Source organism: Rhamphochromis sp. 'chilingali' (genome assembly GCF_963969265.1).
Source record: "Rhamphochromis sp. 'chilingali' genome assembly, chromosome: 3".
NCBI classification, from domain to species: Eukaryota; Metazoa; Chordata; class Actinopteri; order Cichliformes; family Cichlidae; genus Rhamphochromis; species Rhamphochromis sp. 'chilingali'.
Genome location: NC_137931.1, coordinates 45017805 through 45041754, shown reverse-complemented (window position 1 = coordinate 45041754; position 23950 = coordinate 45017805). Strand labels below are relative to the sequence as shown.

The 23950-nt window shown below is 43.0% G+C and overlaps 1 protein-coding gene across 5 annotated transcripts in view; it reads left to right on the top strand.

Moving 5' to 3' along the window:
- Positions 1-22946, top strand: part of abl2 (c-abl oncogene 2, non-receptor tyrosine kinase) — a 28588-nt gene extending 5642 nt beyond the window's left edge. Inside the window, exons 1-11 of one of the 5 annotated variants that reach the window (XM_080876899.1) lie at positions 8382-8881; positions 10920-11051; positions 13316-13611; positions 13746-14018; positions 14268-14352; positions 14473-14650; positions 14771-14955; positions 15049-15201; positions 15467-15556; positions 15883-16065; positions 18059-22946. In XM_080876899.1, the coding sequence (XP_080733025.1) occupies positions 8809-8881; positions 10920-11051; positions 13316-13611; positions 13746-14018; positions 14268-14352; positions 14473-14650; positions 14771-14955; positions 15049-15201; positions 15467-15556; positions 15883-16065; positions 18059-19872 (3462 nt within the window). In that variant the 5' untranslated portion in view covers positions 8382-8808 and the 3' untranslated portion in view covers positions 19873-22946. Of the gene's footprint in view, positions 1-8381; positions 8882-10515; positions 10674-10919; positions 11052-13315; positions 13612-13745; positions 14019-14267; positions 14353-14472; positions 14651-14770; positions 14956-15048; positions 15202-15466; positions 15557-15882; positions 16288-18058 lie in introns of those variants that run through there. The other 4 variants (XM_080876898.1, XR_013970950.1, XM_080876897.1 and 1 more) reach the window with 4 other exon arrangements.
- The last annotated feature ends 1004 nt before the right edge of the window (positions 22947-23950 follow it).

Below are 23950 nucleotides of genomic sequence, written 5' to 3'. Positions count from 1 at the left end.
TATCTACAATACAGTACTGGTAAATCTGCCCAGAGGAGATGTGAGATTTCTGGATCCAGGATTCAAGGACGTAAGCTGATTTGCATCATGGGTGAAATTAGATTAGAGGCAGATCTGCTTTTCTGTGGACTCTATGTGCTAAAACTCCCAACAACCAGGATAAGTCTTGCAGCAGCCAGTGAAGTATCCTGAGATGGCTGTTTCACACACCTCAGTGGCTATGGGGAGGATTTGAATTCCCTTTCTGAGATAATATCTTGGAGTAAAGATAATATGTTGATAAAAGAAGTCCTAATGACTCCCATTAACCACTAGGAGGAGCCATGACCACACCTCCTCTGGGTGAGAAATTTGGGTAAAACCGATGAGTCTGATTGTATTAAGTGCAATACAGTGGGTGCTGCACAGAAGCAAAGTCTTTCTGTGCAGATAATTTTAACACTGATAAATATGACTTATGCCTGAAGATTACATGCACCGTTGTGCACTCTCGAATGGTTGTGTGTTAAATAATTTATGTTGGTCTGTGCTCTCCTCATGCCAAAGCTGCTCTGTACTGCAAACGACTGAAACCTCTCGGTCAAGCAGACCGATAATTTGCTCCTAGCCCAAACTTCTGCTGAATCCTGGATGTGGAGACGGGCCTCGATCCCAAATCGGTCTAAGAAGAGTAAAATGTCTGTTAAATGTTAGTGCTTTGCGATGAACAAATGTTACCATGCAGGAAAGAATTCAGTTAACTGAGTGTCAGCTATGACATTTGATAAAACAGAAGAAATAACAAAGTAGAGATTGGGGAAAAGGCAGCTCTTTTCTAAAGTCTTTGGTTTGCTCGCTCTTCAACTCCCAGTTGCAGCCTTAAGCCTTTGCATCTGCTACCAGTTGGTGTTGTAGTTCCCAAAACCGCAATCCTAGTTTTTATTCCTTGGCCTCAACTCTCTGTGGCTTTTATCATTAAAGGGTGAGGATTAATCAGAACAGCGAGTGATTGGCTGTGCAGATGGTAAAGTCATCTCCCTCATCTGTCAGCTTAAAAACACCAAATGTTTTAAACTTTGTAGGACGATCTAACCAAATTGTTGAAGTGGCTCCCAGTGAAATCAGTTTTCACTGTTAAACTGCAATGGTGTAGCACTGGATATGGCTTACGAGCCAAACCCCTTAAACGCTGATTCGCTTAGTCCTCTGCTGCTGGCATTATCATCGCTTCTTAGAATGAGCCCCCTACTGCTGGCATTATCGTTGCTGCTTATCTCCTCAGCTGCAGGCTGGAGACTTGGCTAGAAATACACACTTGCACATGCTTACTGTAAGCAGTTGCACACTTGTATTTATGTGCTCGTACACTCTTTCGTCCTTTCCATCCTTGCTAGTGAAGGTGTATTGTGGTGAAGCTCTTACTGCGGATTATGAGGTGCGTCCTTCTCTTTAAGCGTAGTTGCCCACCAGCTGACCGGTCTGTGTGCCTCATGGCACTGCTGTGCTCCAATATCCTGTGTGATACATTTGATTACTCTTAGAGTTCAGAAGTGCAAGAGGTTTTGTAAACATTGCTCTCAGAGATTTGATCTGTTAAGGATTGTAGGCTTAATTTTACATAATTATACTGCAGTAAATAATGTTAAATAGATAATTAGATTATGTTTAAACCAAGTAGAGAAACAATCTAATCAAGCAGTAAGCTGACAGGGCATTTACATTAAATTTAAACGCTCTAGTGGGTCAGTTTTGCAGCCAGGGGCATTTCCACTATATTGTGAATATGCATATAATGTGATATCCCCCCCCCCTTTGGCTCCAGTTGTTTCTTTAAAATGACTCAGGGTAAAGTAGATTAAACCCACACCCTAGCACAGCTTAACCACACCATACACCGATTAGCCGTTCAGACATGAAGATTAGTCACCGGGTCCTTTTGTAAACACTCGCTGCAAAAACTGAAGACAAACACAGCGATGGTAGCGAGGAGAGTGTACCCTCAGGCTTTGGAAAGTTCTGTCCTGGTGGTCACACCTCTTTACCTGAAGGACGCTGTCAAAATAAACACCTTGGTCTGAAGTTTTGTTCATCTGCATATGTAAGAAATTAATATTTTAATCCCTGCAGTCTGAGGGATTATTTTGTGTAATAATATGTATTTATTTTAGTGTAATGAGCATCGATTGGTGATGACTGGTCAGTTTAGCATCATATGGCCCTCTTCTTCCCTGCTGTCACATTACAGTAGCAATTAGCACTGTTGCCAGCACACCTAGAGGGAAGCACTCATACTGGGGTGACTGTAGCTCAAGCGTGAGAGCAGGTCATCTACTGATCGGAAGGTTGGTGGTTCGATTCCTGGCTTCCCCTAGTCTGTATGCCAATTATCCTTGGGCAAGATACGGACCCCAAATTGCTCTCCGATGTGTGAATGTTAGCTAGAAAGCACTTAGAAAAATGTGCTTGTGCACAAGTGAATGCACAAGTTGTATAAAGTGCTTTGAGTGCTCAGAAGACTAGAAAACGCTATATAAGAACCAGTCCGTTTACCATTTACAACTCATTATTAACCCATAACGCGAGAGACTGGTCGAGGCATCAATTAAGGCTCCATTCCTGAATGATCCAACTTAGGCCTGTCCTGATGTTCCACTCCCTTATTGGTGTGTTTGATGTAGCCATGGCGCTCTACATGGGCATGTAATGGATGAATAGACGAGAGGCGCTTCCAACAGGGGCCTGTAAGTGCATGTGTTAGTGTTTACTCAGAGGGGTTTGCAACACCGTTGAGGGTGATGTAACTCTGCCGGTAATCACAAGAATGAGCTGTATGCATAAGCAAGCAGAAGCTCCATGTTTCCATTTTATCAAGTGCAAGGGCATTTCAGGGAATTCATTCCTAAGCCAACACACACACACACACACACACACACACACACACACACACACACACACACACACACACGTGATATGTCATTAATGAGGCTATTGTCCTTTGTCTTGTCCACATGAACAGCAACTGATTCTCTCCTATTTCTGTGGATACTGTTGACTGTTCCACAAAGTACAGATGGATTTCTCAGTGTTGTTGATGTCTCAAAAACAGATTAATTTACTTACATAATGTTTGCCTTTTCTTTTATATTTTTTCAGTATTCAGATTTTTTTTTTTTTTTTTGGGGGGGGGGGGGGTTCAAACAGCACTTTTTAAGTAGTGTGTAATGTACTAAAGCATTAAATAAATTGTTTGCCATGTGGCCAAAAATACCAAGAAATTGCATAAAGCTCTAGGTATCTAAAGTAAAGCAAAGGCTCCTTGCTTTACACACTTGGTTATGACCTCAAAATTCATTTAACAGTGACTGTTTCCATATAATGTATGGCTCAATGGTGATTTAAATAGTTTTGTTACTGAAATACATGAATTTAAAAAAACGTATTCCATCAATTTCATTTGAAACCACTTCAAGTCTAAATTGTTATTTTATTCAAAACTATGTTACTTGAAGGATGTTTCTTTTAGGGCTGGGCGATATGGCCTAAAATCCATATCGCGGTATAATTTGAAGCATGTGCAGTAACGATATATATCGCGATATATTCTTTTTTTCTGTATAACGTATTTTCCACACTATAAGGCACACTTAAAATCCTTTAATTGTCTCAAAAATCGAGAATGTGCCTTATGTATGAATTCTGGTTGTACTTACTGACCTCAAACCGATTTTGGCTGCAGAAATCTGTTAAAAATGTTTTAGTACAACTTTAGTAAGCTGCACTGCTTGATGGATTGTCAGAGCATTACGGCTGCCGTAGTGAGGAGCTTCGCGGAGTAATCTGGGTCCAAAACTCAGGTCCCAAATTCAAACGAACACCGAGAGTTAAAAATGGTCTAAATTCTTTAATCTTTAATAAAATCATCAGTGTTGCTGCTTTACCAGGTGTAACAATTAAGTTTAACATCCAGGCATCCATGAAAACAGAATTTATTAAATTTAACGGAGTTAGAAGTTAGCAGGAAGTTAGCTCGCTAGCTTCCACCTAAACATTTCATAGCATGTTCTGACTGAGATTTTTGAAACTAATTCAAACGTACAGCTCTGCTGCCACTTCCAACATAAATGAAGACAGAAAACTAAACAGCAGTGGCGTTTGCAGGGTTACTTGTGCTACGTGATTGCTAGCGACACAGCTATCTTAGCATAACATTAGCACAGTGAAGCTGGAGGATGAACGCCAACTTTTTTCCACTTGATAAAAGTTAACGTGAGGGATTCTGGTGGTCAGGCACAAATGCAATCGCATAGCAGGATGCTGTACACGGGCCAAACTTCAGTCAGGAGAACAACTGAGATCATTCATCCACAATACCAGGTTAGTCATTAATATACTGCAACAACATGGGAATAGAGAGCAGGGATAGCTCAGTAGGTAAAGTGGTCGCCCCATGATCGGAAGGTCGGCGGTTCGAATCCACTTAACGGCTACCCTGAGGTACCCCTGAGCAAGGTACCGTCCCTACACACTGCTCCCCGGGCGCCTGCTTAGTGGGCTGCCCACTGCTTCACTGAGTGAATGGGTCAAATGCAGAGAAAAACAAGTAATTTCCCCATGGGGATCAATAAAGTATCCATTATTATTATTATTATTATTATTATTATTATTATTATTATTATTATTATTATTATTAATGAATCAATGTTACGGAAGTGGAGGAAGCGCAGTTTTTGGCTTTCCCCATATTTCAACAGTGCTTCATCTTTTTGCTATGACTGTCGCCCAGCATAATTAGCAGATGATAATGGTTGTAGCCGCTGCGATGCTTTCGACCAAAACAGGCGCAGCTTGATGACGTCATCGACATGCGATAGAGCGGCATAGTCAAAATCTCTATCGTTGGCCAAATTTATATCGTTTCTATCGTATATCGTTTCTATCGCCCACCCCTAGTTTCTTTATTACATACTGTAGCCAGTACACAGTGTGAGCAGTATTTCGTGTCCTTGGCTTCATGTTACAAATGTGCCAAGTAGTTGTTTTATCAGTTACTAATAGTTTCCTCAGGCATTTTCTTGTTTTGTCAGTTAGAAGTCCGAAACCAGAAGCAGACGATCTAAACCTAAATAACAAACCAATGTTTAAAATTGTGAACTCGTTTTTCATAGAGTTACTGTAGAGTGAGACAAAGTACTGTAGACGTGCTTTCTGCTGTGTAGCAAGACCTTTAGGTTAAGGGCTAGGATAAGAGTGCTGGTAGGGCCCATGCCTTCCTCCTGCTGACTGTATATCCACTGGACAGTGATCTAGTCACACTGTACTAGGGAGCTGACATGTTTATTATCTGAGTTTCTCACTTGAATGGTAATGTCAATAAAAATTCAGCTTAGCGGTGCACATCTGAGACAATTCGAGTGTTCTAAATTTTGCTTAAAACTCGTACAATTAAACAGCATCAGACATGTTGTGGATTTCCTATTTGATCCAGATGTTTAAAAGTAGACATCGTAATGTGCTGTACAGAATGTAAAGCCACATGTCCAGGACATTTGTGAAAGGCTTTTTCTTGACTTCAAACTCTCCATGAATGTCTTAGAAAGTCTCCTCTAATTCTGAAAAACACAAACTCTTGCGAGATTTGAGGTTGAATTATGAAGAACTGGATAATCGTCATTGAATATGAAAGGATAATTGGTGGTGCCAGGTTATAGCATGCATTTCAGCCCCCAGGTCTGTCATTTCCAGGATTATGGAGTGAATACAGTGCAGGATCTGATCAGGCTTGTCAGGCTCACATAACGTCTTGTGTAAGCGGGTCTCATCCGCAGTATTGTATGAGGGTTTTGTTCACACTTCCGGCATTCAGCCAGCCGTTTATCATCACACCGTCGTCACTGTGTGCTTTGCAGAGTTATTCCTGGATGTCATGCTGCCATGTTTTGTTTTGCAGCAGCTGAAAATACCACCTGACCTCACTGGTCACTAGGGCTGAACGATTATGGAAAATAATCTAATTGCGATTTTTTTTTTGCCCCAATATTGCGATTGCGATGCGATATGCGATTATTTTTTTAAGGTCTTTGTCTTCTGTATTATTAAACAAAGACAAGCAATACATCATATAGTATGGCCAATACTATATTACATTAATTTTAAACTGTTCTTTCCTGGAAGACAGACCTCTGTTATGATGACATGAGGTGATGCATGAATTGATGACTGACATTTTTATTTAACTTCTTCAATCACAACAGTATATTTGAACATACACAATAGTTTATTTTTAGCTTACAAACATCTGAGCATAAAGTGCTGACAAGGAACCCTGGTGTAAACATTAAAATGAAAGTCAGTACAATGTGCAGATTGCAGAAATATACATAAAAAAAATCAGTGGCTTTACCACACTCAGTTTTTCGACATCTGTGAACTACTAGACAGTCATTCAATTAAAAAATAATATTAAATAAATAAAACTAATAAATAAAAAATACACACATCTTACTGATCTCTGCAGTCAGTAACATTACACAAAGTGCAAACATAATAGCAATTGTATAAACACACACACAAACACGCCTTTAAAATTTAAAGGCGTGAAATTGGACGGTCTAGTTCTGATTAGCGTCACCGCTGTCTCGGTGGAGTTTAATAAACTCGGCCGTCTGCTTCTTGCTATCTAAAATATAACCAGACACTGGCGTAAATTCTCGACTGTCTCATACTTCTGTTTAATAAGTTTTCTGTTTGACGTTTAGTCAGCTGTGTGAAAACCAAGGAGGAACCCACCCGGGGGATTAATAAAGTTTTATTTTATCTAATCTAATAACTTTAATCTCAGCCAAACCAATTTACTCACGAACAAACAAAACACTGAAAAAAGCCCAACAATAACATTTTTAGGTTGTCTAAGTGACTTATATATTACGTTTAACCCGAGCAGCGAAACTCCGCGGTGATCTGAAAATGATGTGCCGGGAGTTGTGCCGTTCTCGGCCGCATCAGTAACCCTCGAGCTCCCGGCTAGCTGTCGAGCTGGTGGGTAGCAGACGCCTCTGAAAACGTCGAAGCACTTTTGCAAATATGCGATATCTTGATAAACCGAGCAGATATTTGATGTTTACACAACTACTTTCTCGCCTGAAAATATGTTAAAAGTTTATTTTGTGACCCAGAAAGATTAGTATGAGTAATTTTAAAACTTAGTAGCGGCCGCCATTGCTGGAAACTGGAGTTTGGCTGGGCCGCGCTATGAATTCTGGGATATGGTAGTAATTTGGACAGCCTTCGGCACGTCGCTGTGACGTAATCGGTCTACAAATGCGGCCTCAGGAGGATGCAGCCCATGAATTTGGACATGTCCAGAGTATAATCGCAGCCTTTGCGGTTAGAAAATTGCACTTGATCATGTCGCGATATTATCGCAAATGCGATATATCGTTCAGCCCTACTGGTCACGGGCTTAAGATACAATCAGCATTGTTTTTGATTAGGGTGTGCAGAAGATATTACTGTGTTGTTTACTACTCCCCACAAGGTGCTTGGCTGGTAAAGTGACCTCTTTATAGACACTTGTAGGGGCAAACATTCAAACAGCTGTTGAGGCATCCAGGGGAAGGGTGTCATCGCTGATATGTGAGTATGTGTGCTCCTGGTACAAGGGTCACCTCTGTCGCAGCTGTCTTGGGGGTGCAGGCTTGCTATACCCCACAGACACAAACACCCGCTCTCCAGCATTCAGCACAAAGCCATAGTTTCTTCAGTGCGCACATGTGTTGCACATCACAGCAGACGCACTCACTGAGGCACCCGGACGGGCACACGACGTACCCGCGCTGGCCAACTGCTCGCTCAGTCAAACATTTCAGCATACGAGGCCAAGAGCATTTTGCCTGACTGAAGTATTTCATCATTTAATGTGATCGGGTTGAGGCCTTGGAATAATTAGTGATGGAGTTTCTTTCTCTTGTAACTAGAATTGAGATTTCTCAGATTGAGACCTTTTGAGAAATGGCATTGTGTCCCTTTTTCATTTAGACATTCCTGGGAAGCGCAATCTGATACATAGATATGTAAGAGGAGCAGCTCTGACAGTTGGCTTAGCCTGACTACAGCAGTTGGAGCCATGATCGTTTATGCACATGCATCAGAAGAAAAGTGTGGGTCAATAGGACCTCTCCCCCCTAGAGGAACAAGACCGGCCATCTGCTGTTGGCCACAGCTCTCACACACTCCCCAAGCACACATACACGCACATATGGACACGTCCTTCCTCACTGCCATATACCCTGCCCTACCCCCAAACCTCTGTATATGCATGGCCCCCAACCACATGTCTTTTTTGCGCTCACTCTCTCTCTCTCTCTGCCGCTTTTTGCCGTCTTTCAGAGTGGGTTCAGGCTCCAAACATCAGTCATGGGTGTCTGTGTTCTCCAGATGGACTCTGGAAATCTTGACTCCCTTAGGCCACATCAAAGCTAGTGGGTAGATTTCAGCAGGAGGCTGGTATTCACTACGGTAATAACAGAAGTCGGGGTGGCTTAAGTCAAAGACTACATCGGTAAATAATTTGGCTGGAGATGCCTTTGTGTCTCTCTCTCGCTCTCCGATTGCTGTGTGTACAATCTTCGTACTCCACAGTGAAGGCGATGACTTGGAGAACTGTCCTGAGCTCCTCAGTCATTTTTTTGCCAGAGTAATGTGCTCCTCAGTCTCCATTGTCTGAGACACAGTTGGATGTTTTTTTAAAAACAGTTTGGAGTCACAGTGAATGAAGAGAAACTGCGTTTTTGTGGATACTGAGGCTTTTTGCCATCCAACCCAAAGCAGAAGATGTACTGGGAACTGTGGCTGAGTCAGGTCACAGCTAGTGCTGCGTTGCAGTGCATGCTGGTCCGGAACAAAGGTGGGCAAGTGTTGAAAGAACAGACAATATACAGCTGCATTGTTTGAGACAAGATTTCGGTTGTGTTTACAGCCTTTGCTATGAAAGCAGAGAGCTTTTCCCATGTAGACTGTGTACCTGCCAAATTATGAAGGCTAAGAAAGGGGGAAAAAGATCATTTCTTGATGAATTTCTGCCAGCTTTGTGTGTCTGTGATTAAAACATAATTGCCACTCAGTGTTTTAAATTTGACTGGACTGCTCTGGTGGAAACGCAGCGTTTTAACATGGTTTAACTAGATAAAGCTTTTTCCTTAATCTCTCAGGCTTAATTAAAATATAGTTTTTCATCAGAACCTCGTCTACCAAAAGAATTGTGAACGTCTGGGCTGTCTGTGATTGTTCTCCCATTTGCTGGTTTTAGAGTTCAGTTTTACAGCCAATATCATGTTTTTTTTATTCTAGGTTTTGTGTTTGTAGCATGACAGCAGTTGTGTTTTTGTTAGTTTTGCAGACTGCTGATATTAGAAATAAAGAGCAAATCTGTTACTCGTAGGAATTTATCATTGTTGCATCAGACGCATCAGGCAAGAATTTAGATGGTCTCTTAAAAACTTGAGTCCCTTTTGTACTTCCTGTGTAATGAGGTTGACTGGGATCTTCCAGGAATCATGACGCTATGGTGATGATTGGACAGTAGATGGTGCGTGTTGTGTCATCTTGAACATAACCTGCATGTCTGTGGTCTCAGTGGCAGTGCTGTTGCATGGCAGGATGGTCTGTTTCAGTAAGTAGTTCAAAACGACCTCTAAGTGCCAACACCGAGTCGGTTCAAACGATGGTTTAACAGGACAGTCTGGTTTGACAGTCAAAGTGACTTTAGTGACGCTGATCCCAGAGGAGGAAATCTGCTATGAATCAGCTAGTTTCTTTGTTAAACATTTGCCTGTACATGTATGTGGTAGCGAGAGGTGACATCATGTGTTATATCACTTCCATTTATTCTGCTGCCATCATTTTGGGGTTTTGTATTGTTTTGTTTATAAACATAAATCAGTAGTGAAATCCTATACGTTTGGAAACTACAGCCTCCAGAATAAACTCATCTCACTCTGAATATGACTCAGAGTTTAGGGTTATTGCTTTCAGTTACAATCTGTGTATGTTTGAGAAAGCAATGCTTTTCTCACTAATTAAAATGTAAAATAACATTCTACAAGCATATTACATGGATTAGGCGTTGTTCTTATTTAACAAGCACATTGTATATGTTTAAAGATGAACTATACAATCGGGGGTTACTCGATCACTTTTGGCACACGACTTCCATCCTCTTTATGGCAAAAACATGCATGTAGCAGCTTCTCTGTTTGTTTTCAGTTTCTTGTACTGATGTGACTTTTCTTTATCCTGCTTCCCTTCATTCCCAATCCTCTCCCACTCTTTAACCAGCTGTCCAGACATGCAGCAATGTTGGGAGCAGCTGTAGAGCATGTACGTGTTAGCTACATTTCTGTGTGTATGTCATTCAGCCCTTCTTTATGTGCTTTCCCCTCCCTTTGGTTTAATAGCTCCTCCTCTTTTTTTCCCTTCATAAATACAAATGCAAAGACACTCCCATCTCAGATTGTACCTGGCCCACAGCAGGCCTGTTTGTGTAGCTAGAGATAGGTGAGTTAAGGAGAGTTGGCCGAGTGAAGTGATGCTTCTCAGGTGCCTGCAAGCAAGCAGCAGTTTTGAAGATGAGTGGGCTGCTTTGAGTGGCCATAAACTCCGCACAGGTTTCAGACTGGGGACTCGACCTCGAAAGACAGGTAGACGGGCAGCAGGATGGGGTCTTAGGATTATGGAAAAACCTTAGGATTTATGGGTCGCAATAAATGCTGCTGTGCTGCTTTTTGTGTTCAGTTTCTGTCAAAGAGGATTGTAAGCTGGCAAAATTCATTGAAGGTGTCAGCCAGCAGTGGAGTTGTGGTCTTGTTGTTCACCTGTGTGAATCAAATCTCTCTGATAATCATAGTAATGTGATGTCTTTTCTTTTGCTTGTCCTTTCTTACCAGAAGCTCTGACAGAGGCGGTGCGCTGGAGCTCCAAGGAGAACCTTCTGGGCGCGACCGAGAGCGACCCTAACCTCTTTGTTGCACTTTATGACTTTGTTGCTAGTGGAGACAACACACTCAGCATCACCAAAGGTAAACCCAAGTCTGAATTTGGAGGGGGGAAAACTGAATAACCTCTTTAGATGGTTCATACTTTCTTACTAACTCTCTCACTGCCACAACCTCTGGTTTCACAAAAACTTCATTCTTTCTGTGCATCATCGCTAAACATTGTTGTCTGGTTACAACTGAGCGCTTGAGCTTTTTTTCCACATCATTGATCATTATACCCACACCTTTCTAAACAGCACGTGTTGCAACAGAGCACAGGGATCAAGTTGGCACCACCTGGAAAGGTGTCGTCCAGTTATTCCAAAGGCATGTTCTGTGTCAACAGAGCTTATCTCATGACATCATCAATAACCTGATCCTCAGACACCCACACATGACCAGCTGAGGTTTTATGAGCTATAGTTTCCACACTGAATAATACCTGAAACACCAGTGATGCTCATGCTTTGCCATAATTACAAATATCTTATTCGCTCTGCCTCTTAATGCACACACTTTTAGTCCAGACCAGACCTCTTTTCTCTCATTCAGCAGCACTTAACCACTCATCCAGTTCTCCCCTGGGCAATAAGCTTAAAATATCCTCGTAATATTTTTCAGACATCCAGGCTTCTGTCACCATCCAGTCTAATGTGTTTAATGTGGCAGCGCGTTAATTATCCATCGTTTTAAGACTTCCATGGCAGCTGCCTGGGATGGAAATGATGTTTAGACCCTGACTCATGGAGTAAATCTGAGATTCCTGCCCACATGCATGCACATGTGCGCTCCCAGGCTCCACTTCTCTCTTGCTGTCTGTCCCACTCTTTGCTCTGTTGCATGGAAAACACCCAGCGGGCCTTTAATGTTGTGTTAATATGAAATCGGCTTGACTGTAATAATAACAGGTGGACGAGCGCAGCAGGCGGACGCCGGTCACAGAAGGGGTCTTAACAGGCCATGTCTGGGGCTAATCATTGTCTCTTCTCTGTGCCAGACCTGACTAGGCTAGGCCAGACCAAAGCCCTGCTTCAGGCACATGTGGCTCCCAGTGTGATGCAGCAAGACAGTCAGTGTTTCCACTCCCACAAAACCTAGGGGCACACAAGGCAGACACAGAGGAGACCAGTGGATTAGTGGGCTGGATATGGATAACCATCTTTGTTTAATGTAGTTCTCCTGATTGTTAGTACACTGTGTTTAGTTTTATGAGCTAGCCCTGTAGCACTGGTTAGTTGAATGTTATATGGCTCTAACACTGCAGCTATTTTAGTTAAGTGTTTATTGGACTGCAGTGCTTAATATGAGCAGCCTATTACAGAATCATTGTATCTGCTATTTCTCAAAGTTTAAACTAACTAATGATAGCCCAACACTATGTTCAATCAACTTTAAGCCTGTGTTTAAAAACTGACCGCAGCAGTGCAGGAGGCATCAGGGTCGTCTTGCAGTAATGTTCCTGTTTTGCCAAAGCAAAGAGTCAGAACAGTCTGTGTGTTTCTATCCTGCAAGCTGTGATAGAAGATAAGCTTTGCAAAATCTTGTTTGTGAGTTTTATAAACTTCTGTCCACTTTCATCTGCTTCTCCATTCGACCTCCTGCTTCCAATTTTATTGCACCAGCAAAGCCCCTCGCTTTATTTTAATGCCCCCTACAGACCAACACAGTCCGTCATGACGAAAGATGCTGAAAGGTTAATGGATTAGTGAGTAAACTTGGCGTTTTAGTGGAGGGTGAGTGTAAAAGATGGATAGCCTTAATATCCTCTTCCTTTTATTTTCTTCTACAATCACACCTAACCTACATCTACCCTCGTTTTTTTCCACACTAAGCTATTTTCTTTTCCTAAACCTGTGTCCCACTGGCAAGTCTGATCACCGCTCCTTTCAGTGTTTTCTTGTGCCTCCCTGTTAAAGTATCCAGCACATCAGCCTCTCCGCTCCCTCTCTCGCGCTGACGTCAGAGGCAGACAGAGACAACACACCAAGTCAGTACAGGCCTAGTTTTGCCTGGCCCTCTGTGACAGATATGATGTGCACCCAACCCTTTTATTGTTCCATCGCTTTTGATGTAATTTCACTGAGGGGCGAGTCATGCCCATGAAACCTCTTCTTTCTGTTTGACCTGTTATCCAAGTCTTACAGGAATGTAGTGACTATTTGAACTAGTTGTCTTTCATGTTGTGTAACAAAACAGACAACAAATCAATTAAAACAGGATTGTCTAGATACCGATAAGCTGACTACTCCTTCGTTATAATCGGCACCTTTTAATATGTTTGCACAACCCACTCCTTCTGTGTTCAGGTGAGAAGCTGCGTGTGCTGGGCTACAACCAGAATGGAGAGTGGAGTGAAGTGAGGTCTAAAAACGGTCAGGGATGGGTTCCCTCCAACTACATCACACCGGTCAACAGCCTGGAGAAGCATAGCTGGTACCACGGGCCCGTTTCCCGCAGCGCTGCAGAGTATCTGCTCTCATCACTTATCAATGGCAGTTTTCTGGTGCGAGAAAGCGAGAGCAGCCCCGGACAGCTGTCCATATCTCTGCGCTATGAGGGCAGAGTGTACCACTACCGGATCAACACAGCCACGGATGGAAAGGTAGAAGGATTGGGTTTAAATTATTAAACGGGCTCACTAGAGTGATGTTTTCTGGACAGACTCGGTCTGTTCATAATCTTGACCTTTTTCTTTCTTTTTCATCCTTATCCACCTTCATGCTTCCTCCCCATCAGGTGTACGTAACATCCGAAAGCCGCTTCGCCACTCTGGCCGAGCTGGTCCATCACCACTCCACTGTACCTGATGGTCTGGTCACCACGCTGCACTACCCTGCACCCAAATGTAACAAGCCTACAGTGTACGGTGTGTCACCCATCCATGATAAGTGGGAGATGGAGCGCACAGACATCACCATGAAGCACAAGCTGGGAGGAGGCCAGTATGGGGAGGTGTATGTCGGAGTGTGGAAAAAGTACAACCTCACTGTGGCTGTCAAAACACTAAAGGTGCGTAGAGTTATTTCTACATGTTGACTATTTGTTTATCTGAGATTGCAGCTCTAAAGTGTCACATTTTCATATTTGCAGCTGTGAATTATAGGGCATGACCCAAAAATGATCACAGACCACCACCTGCAGGTGGACAGTGGTATTACATGTGATTAAGCCTATTGTTGCTGCACCATTTCCCATTTCTGTCCAGACCACTGATTTTAACAAAAATGTTTTCTTTTGTTTCTATTTGTGCAATGACAGGAAGACACCATGGAAGTAGAGGAGTTTTTGAAAGAGGCAGCAGTTATGAAAGAGGTTAAACACCCAAACCTCGTTCAGCTGCTGGGTCAGTATTTATGAATGCTGCTAAACCTTTTTTTTTTTTTCATTTTGAGGATAACTTTTGATTTTCCGTAATTTTCACGTTTCCTTCAGTATTTATTTTAAACCAGTCTGTCCCCCACAGGTGTGTGTACGTTAGAGCCTCCTTTCTACATTGTGACCGAGTATATGCCACATGGCAACCTACTGGACTACTTGAGAGAGTGTGAACGCGATGAGGTGAATGCTGTTGCGCTGCTATACATGGCAACGCAGATCTCCTCTGCCATGGAGTATCTGGAGAAAAAGAACTTTATACACAGGTAGTGTGTGTGTGTGTGTGTGTGTGTGTGTGTGTGTGTTTATGCTGCTTCTTTTACGTGTATAATATTTCACTTGTCTTTTTCTAAATGTCCAATTTTGTTGTTTTCTTTACCTCTCAGGGATCTCGCAGCAAGGAACTGCCTGGTCGGTGAAAATCATGTCGTGAAGGTTGCCGATTTCGGCCTGAGCCGGTTGATGACCGGTGACACCTACACCGCCCACGCTGGGGCCAAGTTCCCCATCAAATGGACCGCACCGGAGAGCCTTGCCTACAACACCTTCTCCATCAAGTCTGATGTCTGGGGTGAGCAGTGCAGCTTTTCCAGCATCGTTTTGCCGTCTTGAATTAATTTTCAGTGTGCTCATCTTTGATCCTCTGAACTCGTTTCTCCGACAGCTTTTGGAGTGCTACTTTGGGAAATTGCCACTTATGGCATGTCTCCCTACCCGGGTATCGATTTGTCTCAGGTCTACGATCTCTTGGAGAAAGGCTATCGCATGGAGCAACCTGAGGGATGCCCGCCCAAAGTTTATGAGCTGATGAGGGCATGTGAGTGCATGTTTTTTTTACCTGACTGTTGCTGCTCCACATTTCAGAGACACGCAGGGAGTGCTCGTCTGTACATGTTTGAATGAAGTGAAACAGCAATTATGTGTAAATTTGCATAACGTCTTTCAAGAAATACAAAAGAGTATAAATAAACCAAAGAAACAAAGATTGACGGCTTGATAACCGATTTGAAGTCGAATGCTATTGTCTCATTGCTTTCATGTATAAAACCTTTCTCGTCTTTGTGTTTGTGTCATGCTGTCAGGCTGGCAGTGGAGCCCGTTGGATCGACCTTCGTTTGCAGAGATCCACCAAGCCTTCGAAACGATGTTTCACGGCTCGAGCATTTCTGAAGGTACAGGAACGTGCAGCTTATGACATGTAGCCTCTAAACCTTCACTGTGACTCTGAAATACATGCACTGACTTGGCTGATCATGCAAACTGGGTCTTATTTAGCCTACTGACCTTTAGTAACACAGCTTCAGGTAATTCAGTTAAATATGTGAGAGTAGAGAAAGAACAAGTGAACATGTGCAAACAGGAGTTTAACAAACTGGAATCTTCTTTTCACTCTCCTATATTCAGGTTTAATTGGTCAGTAAACGAGCAGCGTGTACTTTGCTGGATTAGAGTAGTAAATGCCTCTCAGCTGAATGCTTTTCTTCTTTGCACATTGCAGAGGTGGCAGAGGAGCTCTGTAAGACAGCATCCTCTGATCACAGCGGGCCGCTGCAGTCTTTCAGTCATGATATGCCCCTGTTGCCTTCCAAATCTCGCCCACTCCACAAGCACACAGAAAACAAGGAAAACATCGAGGGTGGACTGGACGGCCGCACCGACCACTGCACGCACGGTCACTCAGGTACAGCCAGCCGTGCCCATGTCACTACCAACCAGTCGGGTGCCTCACTTTATGATTCTGCAGGTACGTCGGAGGACACTGATTCAGAGAGTCAGCTGCAGCGACGTCTGGCCCGCCGCCTCAAAAGAATGGCCGTCATTTTCCCCGACAGCTGATCGATCACCATCTGACATCTGTCATTCATTTGGCCGACCAGCAGCAAAAGCCTGCATGCATTCATTGGTCAGCATATTTATGTCTAACTGCCTGATCAATTTTTCATAAGCACTTTTTAAGTATGTTTTTTTTTTTTTTTTTTTTTTTTTGATCACCCATGAAGCTTGCACACACTAAATAAGCATAAAACCCCACAAACAAGTAAATATTCAACAATGAAATAATAAAAGGAATACAGAATGAGTGCGCTCTGTGCACGGGGGTTAAAATGACGTTCTCGTCTCTCACGATCACAGAACATCTCGTTTTTAGTCTGTTATCCTCAGACTGTTGTCCTGCCTGAGATTTAACAGCATTACAGCCTCACTCTGCAAGTTTCCTGTTCAGCTGTATTTTTTAATTGCATTAAAATCGAATGTTTTCAGCATCCTCAAGTAAAAAGACACCAGCACTCAAACTCCTCTAATACAATAACCTGTCTTTATGTTCAAATAAATAATTGCATCTTCACTGTGACACAGTCATCATCTGATTAACATAAGCTTTTGTTTATTTTCTCTCCTGGTCTATTTGTGCCATTAATATTATTCCTCCAATTAATAATGATGATACATCAATACTTCACTGTTCACTCACTAATATTAAATGTACATAACGTTGTATCTTATTTTAAGTTATTACTTATTTATTTGCTTTGTGTTGGGTTTTTGTGTGTTTGTCTCGTGTGTAAAATGGTTTGTCAACCCTTCGCCTGCGTGTACCTTTCTTCACCTCCTTATGTGACTGTCAGTTTTGTCTGGACGTGGTCGTACTTCACTAAAACAAGGTGTCAATAAATATTTTGGTTCACTGAAATAAAAATCATTTCCATGTGCTGGGGGGAGGGCGTTGATGCCTCTGTTTACCTGTGTCTGTTAACTAATACAGGAACTAAGTGGAGCAACCACAGGAAGTTAAGTGTAAATGAACTGAAAGAAAACCAAATATGCTTCTATGATAAGTCTTTAGGGCTTTGGTCCAAGAACTTGTGTATTCACCAATAAAGAAAGAAGTGTCAATGAGTTTTTGTTGCACAATAAACAGCAAAACTAAAGTCCACTAAAACCCCATTTTGGTTCGTCACTGGTATCGTGAAAGTGCCCATAAGGAAATAATCAGTGCACAAACATTGAATGAACATCTTGAATCTCAGCATTTCCTCTTTCTGTTTTATTTTTAAATGTATATGATGTTCCTAAAGATAAGGAACTGTGTGTCTGAGGTTTATTGCTTTCCTATCTGCTGCTTCACATCACAGGTTTTCTAAATGTAATGAAAAAGCGTTTGCAGCTTCCTCTTTCATTCGTTTCACTTCATCTGCTTGTTTGGTGAAGCTGCCCGGCGTTCTGTGCCGATTTAAAGGTCAGCAGAAGTGTAACACAATTGCAGCTTCCTCTTTGAGCGTAGTGACACAGCAGCTTTCCATGTTAGAGAAGTTGTGCAGTTTCTGTTGTTCAGTCCCTGAAGTGTGTTCATTATCTTTTGAAACAGCAGCTTGTGAATCGTTGAATTACTGTGTGCTTTTCCTTGACTGGCACGGGCTCAAAGACAAGTCTGTTCACCTTCTTCGAATGCTTTTTCTCAGATTGTGAATCCCAAAGGCGGAGATACAGGATACAGCAGCATCAGCTGCCTGACATGAGTGACATTGATGTATAGATGAGCGAGCCAAAAAGCAGTTATTCATTATGTCTCTTTTAAGCTATTAAGCAAGCTTTTAACAGATGTTTGTGCTCCTGCTGAGTTCAGTCGGTCTGTTGTATGATTGTGATTCCTCCTCTTCCTCTTTTCTTTCCAGGTTGGGCGTCATCTTTGCTCGGAGGGGACGGCCGATCAGGCACCTCCCCAGCCCTCCCCAGAAAGCAACAGTCAAGAGATAAATCTCCCAGCAGCCTTTTAGAGGATGCACAGGATGTGGGCACATTTACACGAGACCGCAAGACTGGCTTCTTTAGCTCATTTATCAAAAAGAAATCTTCCTCGTCACAGTCTTCTCAGCACCAACAGAACCTTCCGATGCCACCCAAGAGAAGCAGTTCCTTCCGGGAGATGGAGACACAACCTCACAAAAAGTACGAGCCTACACCCGATTTCAGTGCTCCTCCTCCCCTGCCCCAGTCAGACAGTTTAGGGGGCTTCTCTGCGTCTCCTTCCCACTCACATGGGGAACCTATCCAGGCACAGTCTCGCTGCTGCGGGGCAGCTTTTGGACAGAAACCCTCTGGGGGAGGCTTTGGTTCACAGGTGACAAGTGGTAGCAGTTGGAGTGGGCTGGCTGGCTTTTTTACCCCTAGACTCATTAAAAAGACCCTGGGGCTACGGACAGGAAAGACATGCTCCGCAGACGAGGGTGGAAATATAGTTGGTGGGCCTAAACCTTTCCCTAGGTCCAATTCTACCTCCTCAATGTCAGCTGGGCTGCCTGATTTGGAGCGCATGGCTCTGACGTTACCCAGGAACCGCAGTGCTAAACCGCCTCTAGAGAGGACTGCCTCAACAACCTCTCAGCCAGAGAACGGGGCTGCACGACCGTCAGAAACTCTGCTGAGGAGGATGGATGAGGGGACTGCACAGATCAGGGAAAGGCCCAAAGCCAAGCTACTACCCCGGGGCACTGCTGTAGGGGTGAGGGCACCGGGGGTCGGGGGGGAAGTTGGGGATTCGGACAGCCTGTCCCGAGTCAGGGAGGGTAGAGAGGAGAGTGGAGGACTGGACAGGCAGCAGAGTTGGACATCTCCCTCCAAGTGCTCGGGCTTGAGCATGTCATCAGCTGCAGCAGGTGGGCCGACTCACAACCACAAAGTCCCAGTGCTGATCTCTCCCACACTGAAGCACAGCCCAGGTGACGTGCACCTGGTCGGGCTAGACTCTCAGGGGAACCGCTTTAAACTGCTGTCTGAGCACCAAGCAGACCGAGACAAGCCACGCCTCGTCAAACCCAAGTGTGCGCCGCCGCCTCCCCCTACTCTGCGCAGTCTGCAACACTCCTACAGCGGCGACGGAGAAGAGCAAGTCGGAGGAATGCCCGTGGAAGTAAATGGGGACACATTAAAAGGTCAAAGGTCAGGGCGAATGTCAGGAGGAATGATGACAGGCAGACCATCAGTGCCACCACCGCAAGTGCCTCCAGCTTCTTCCTTTTCTTCTTCTTGCTCTGCCACCACAAACACAACGCCCACTAAAATGGCCAATGGGGCGACCACCACTGCCCCCTCGCACACAGCACTGTCTGCTGGTTCCAAAGTGGCACTGCGGCGAACTAGGCAGCAAGTGGAGAGGGCGCCCTTGGAGCGGGTTAGCCGCGAGGCCTTGCTGGACTGCGCGGAATGCCTGAGCAGCGCACTCCACGCCAGCTCCGAAAGCCCCTCCAGCAGCCAGGTTCTGGACGCTGGCCATCAGCTGCTAGACTACTGCTCAGGTTATGTGGACTGCATCCCTCAGATGAGGAACAAGTTTGCCTTTCGAGAGGCAGTGGGGAAGCTGGAGCTCAGCCTGCAAGAACTGAGAGCCTCGTCGTCAGGAGGTGGGGGGTTGGGTGGCGTGGGGTCCAACACTGTACTGGATAACCTACACGGCTGTATTAAAGAGATTAGTGACGTAGTGCAGAGGTAGCCACCGTGACGCCACAAATCTTCACCTCTAACTACCCAACAGGTCGCTTTGATTCCTTTTTTATGTTTCAGGTTCTGTTGACAGCTTTCTGGGGACGGATCGAGACGCACCTCTGCTGTACCTCACACTATCACTACAAGAAATAACTTTTTTTTTAATTGTTTACAAATCAGTTTGATAAAATGCCAGTGTGGACACTAATTTTCCTCTAACCTGTACATATTGAGAAATAATATACCAAACTAAATTCAAGTCGCACCATAAAACGTTTCACCACAACTTTTTACGTGGCCTTGATGTAAAGGCGTCCTTGCTGCCTGAATGTCGAGTGTATCAGCTGTGTGTAGCCAGCCGACAGAGTAGGTAAAGCTCACTCTGCTTCCCCTCAATTTAAACTCAAGAATTGTTTTACAAATATGTAAGTGTACCGTTTTCCTCTGTGTCTGGAGAACCAAGTGATCGTGAGCCATTTCGGAAACTACATTCATGTGAACTCCTTCGAGGTACGAGGGGTGGTGGGGGGTGTTCTCATAGGCCAGTTGGACAAGTGTAAAAAGGTTATAAATAACACCCACACCTGCTTTGTCCTTTGTGTGGGGTTAAAGTCTGGTTGCTTTTGTTTTGTTTTTTTCAATAGTAACCGTGAAATTTCCACATGTCCACCTAATCATAATAAAAGTTTTAGCGATTGCCTACAAAAGTAAACGTGTGCATTTCACAGATATTCCCCACAGCACTGACACATAATGAACGAACACAGAATTTGTCTTTGCTTCTGTGACTAATGTCCACACCTTAACGTAGTGCCACAAGAATGGGGAATCTCCCCAGCCCCTTAAAGCATTTCATTATTCGTGTCCAGTTATCCTCGCACGCTGCTTCGTTGTTTTGCACGATGGAGCTGAAACACGTGGAGTGAGGAAAGATAGAGCACAGGGTAGCACACGAGCAGGTGAACTGGGACAGTGTTTTTATAAGTGTCCTTGCGAGTGTGGACAGTGCTGGATTCCCTGTAGCCTAGTCATGGCCTCAGTGCCTCATTCTTCAGTGTAAGAACGCTGCGAAATGCAGAGACCTACTTCACACTAATCACACAGTACTGATCTCTCAACTAACTGCAGTATGTCTTCAGCACATGAGCAATTTGTACATTATTTGGTTCACAGAAAAATGCTTTTTAGAATGTCTATGTATGAACTTGAATTTTAAATTATTGTTGTTTGGGGTTTTTTTAAAGCACAGACCTATTTTAAAAGAAAAGCTATGTAAATATTTGACTTCTTTCATATCCAGCAATCAAAAGATTTATCTGTGGTCACAGCATAAAAAACAATGTTTCTGACTGAAGAGATGTATTTCAAGGCCCATCCACCCAGATCTGATTATCTGCTTTATGAATGTATTCTTCTGTTCTCAACCTGGTTGAATGTTCAACTGCGTGTCTCTTTAATCCCTTAAGGTGCCATATTCTTTTTTCCATTTAACTTACTGGCCCATACTTTGTTTCGATCACACTAAATAAGTCCAGAGATATCTGCTCTGTTTTTTGAGCACAAGCAGAATTGTGTACAGCACATACACAACTTGTATTATTTTCCTTTTTGTTTGTTTCCTTTCTTTGGTTCTCATATTTATGTACACTGGATACAGCCTCGATCTCATTGGTTCATTGACACATGCTCTGTACATGTAAAATTGTAAACACTGCTGCAAGTCCGTAACACTTTTAATGCCTTTCAATGGCATGTCTTTTTTTTTTTTTGTGGTGCATTTCATCCTTTAATTTTTCTTCTTCTTGTGCGTCAGTAAAATTGCCCTTTTTTGCCAAACAGGTTGCTTTTAGACGAGCTGATTTTTGTGCATTTAAAATAACATGAAATGAAAAATGCCACCTTTCTTCACAATTCTTGGTGCCTTTTTGTGAAACAACTTGTCCACTGCGAGGACTCACAGAATGTTCAAGTCCCTCATTAAAACTCATGCGTATGTTTCGATTTCAATGACATCGTTATAATCCTGTCACTGCACTGCCGGTTTCTGTCATTTGGAGGTTAACGGCCCGATGTCAACATGTGCTGTTTGGCCATATTGGATATTTGCCAGTTGGTGTCAGCATTTGTAATAAATGCATTAAAATTTAGAAGAGATGTGAGAAACACCCTTCAACCACGTTATGAATGTTGATATTCTATATCTTGTCCACCAGAGGGTGCTCTGCGAATTTCATGTTGGCAACACAGCATAAATAAATACATGAACAGATTACCCCAATAAATGCTAAGGAAATATTTTTAGTTCTGTGTGTCTGAAAGAAAGAATATTGGATCAAGAATTGTATCAGTCGGACTCTATTTGGAAAATCTGTAACTAATGGGGTTTATTTGTGGCTGTTAGCGCTGTTAGCGCTGTTAGTCCGGTCACACAAATCTGCCTGATCTGATCACACTTCAGTCTAAAACCTTTAGAACTGACTAGCACCAGATTGGCCTTAGTTCCTCTTTACTTTGTGTGATACGCCTTTTTAGATGGTGAAAGAAAAAATCCTGAAATCACGCATTTCTTTTCCAAACAGTTTTATTTATTTTATTTTTTAAGGATTCAATTGTTGATTGTCAGCGAACTGATTTCGTACCAACTCACAAGCCTGATCTCAAGACCAATGCTGTTTAATATTTAAGCCTGACCACAACATTTTTGCTCATCCTCAGTCCTTTACATTGACTTTATTTATGTTTTTTGACTGCATTGATCCTGTAGATCTGTTTATTTTGTCTTCTCATGTCTCCCTGTTGTGGAGTACAGCTCTGGAGAACGTGCGTACGTATCAATATACCAAAGGCCGCGTCTTCAGTTGTATGAGTGCAATGTAAAATCAACACACAGACACACCGTAATGAAATATGTGAAACTAAACAGGGATGAAAAATGGCAGATGTTAACATTAACTTTTTTATTGTACAAAATATATATTTTGTGTTTTGTTTTTTTTATTTAAAGCTCACATTATATTACTGTGAAGTTTTGCTTATCAGTGTTAAGCCTATTGTAAATAATAAAGATATTGATGAATATTGTTTGGTTTGTGGTTTATTTGCAGTAAATTTCAAGTGGAACAGACGATGTTAGCCAAGTGTTGCTAATATGAGGGCCATTTGTTATTTGGGGTTTTCTCTTTTTTATCTTAGGGTCTATACCTTACAACACAAAGCGCCTCGAGAGAACTCTTGTTGTGATTTGGCACTACATAAATAAAACTGACTTGATTTGAATTAAATCTTTCTGTGTAAAATATGCTGCTCAAAAGCTTAAGGAACACTTAAAATTACACATTGGATACAGATCAATAAAATATTCAAGTTGAAAATCTTTACTGTCAAGCAGCAGGCCCTGTCTCTATCAACTCTCTTGTACACCGTCCTTTGGTTTGGATGGCTGACTCCAGGTGTATAAACTCATCGAGCTTCACTACCTCTACTCTTTCCATGTTTATCGTTCAGCCTTTCTCCCTCTCATTCACACACGTCTTCTATCTCACTCACACTGACTTTATTCTCTCTTCTCTCCAGAGCATGCCTCCACCTCTCTAGGCTCTCTGCCACCTACTCCCTACCCTTACTAACGTTGTCTGCACACACCATAGTCCACAGAGACTCCTGTCTGACCCAGGGGCTTTTTGTATGCCCCTCACGATTCCCATTGTCACCCCCACCCTTCTGCAGCACCCATGCACCATTCTGTTTTTGGTGTGCCACCCCAATATTTTAAGTGGCCCCCATATGGCCACCCCTATGAAAAAATTCTGATACGCCCCTGGTCTGGCCTGTCCATCACCATGGCAACCAAGAAGGGACTCAGATCCAATCCCTGTTGTATTACAACCATCATACATGTCCTGCAACTCTCTCTACTGTTCTCCATCAGCACTGTCAAAGCAAACATAGCATCTGTAGTGTATTTGACTTTTTCTGTAAAAAAAATAATTGATGAAACTAGGACAGCATAGCAGACACTTAAAATGAACTCCGGTAATTCACACGTTTGTGGATATAAAAAAAAAGGTAAGATTCAATAATATAAT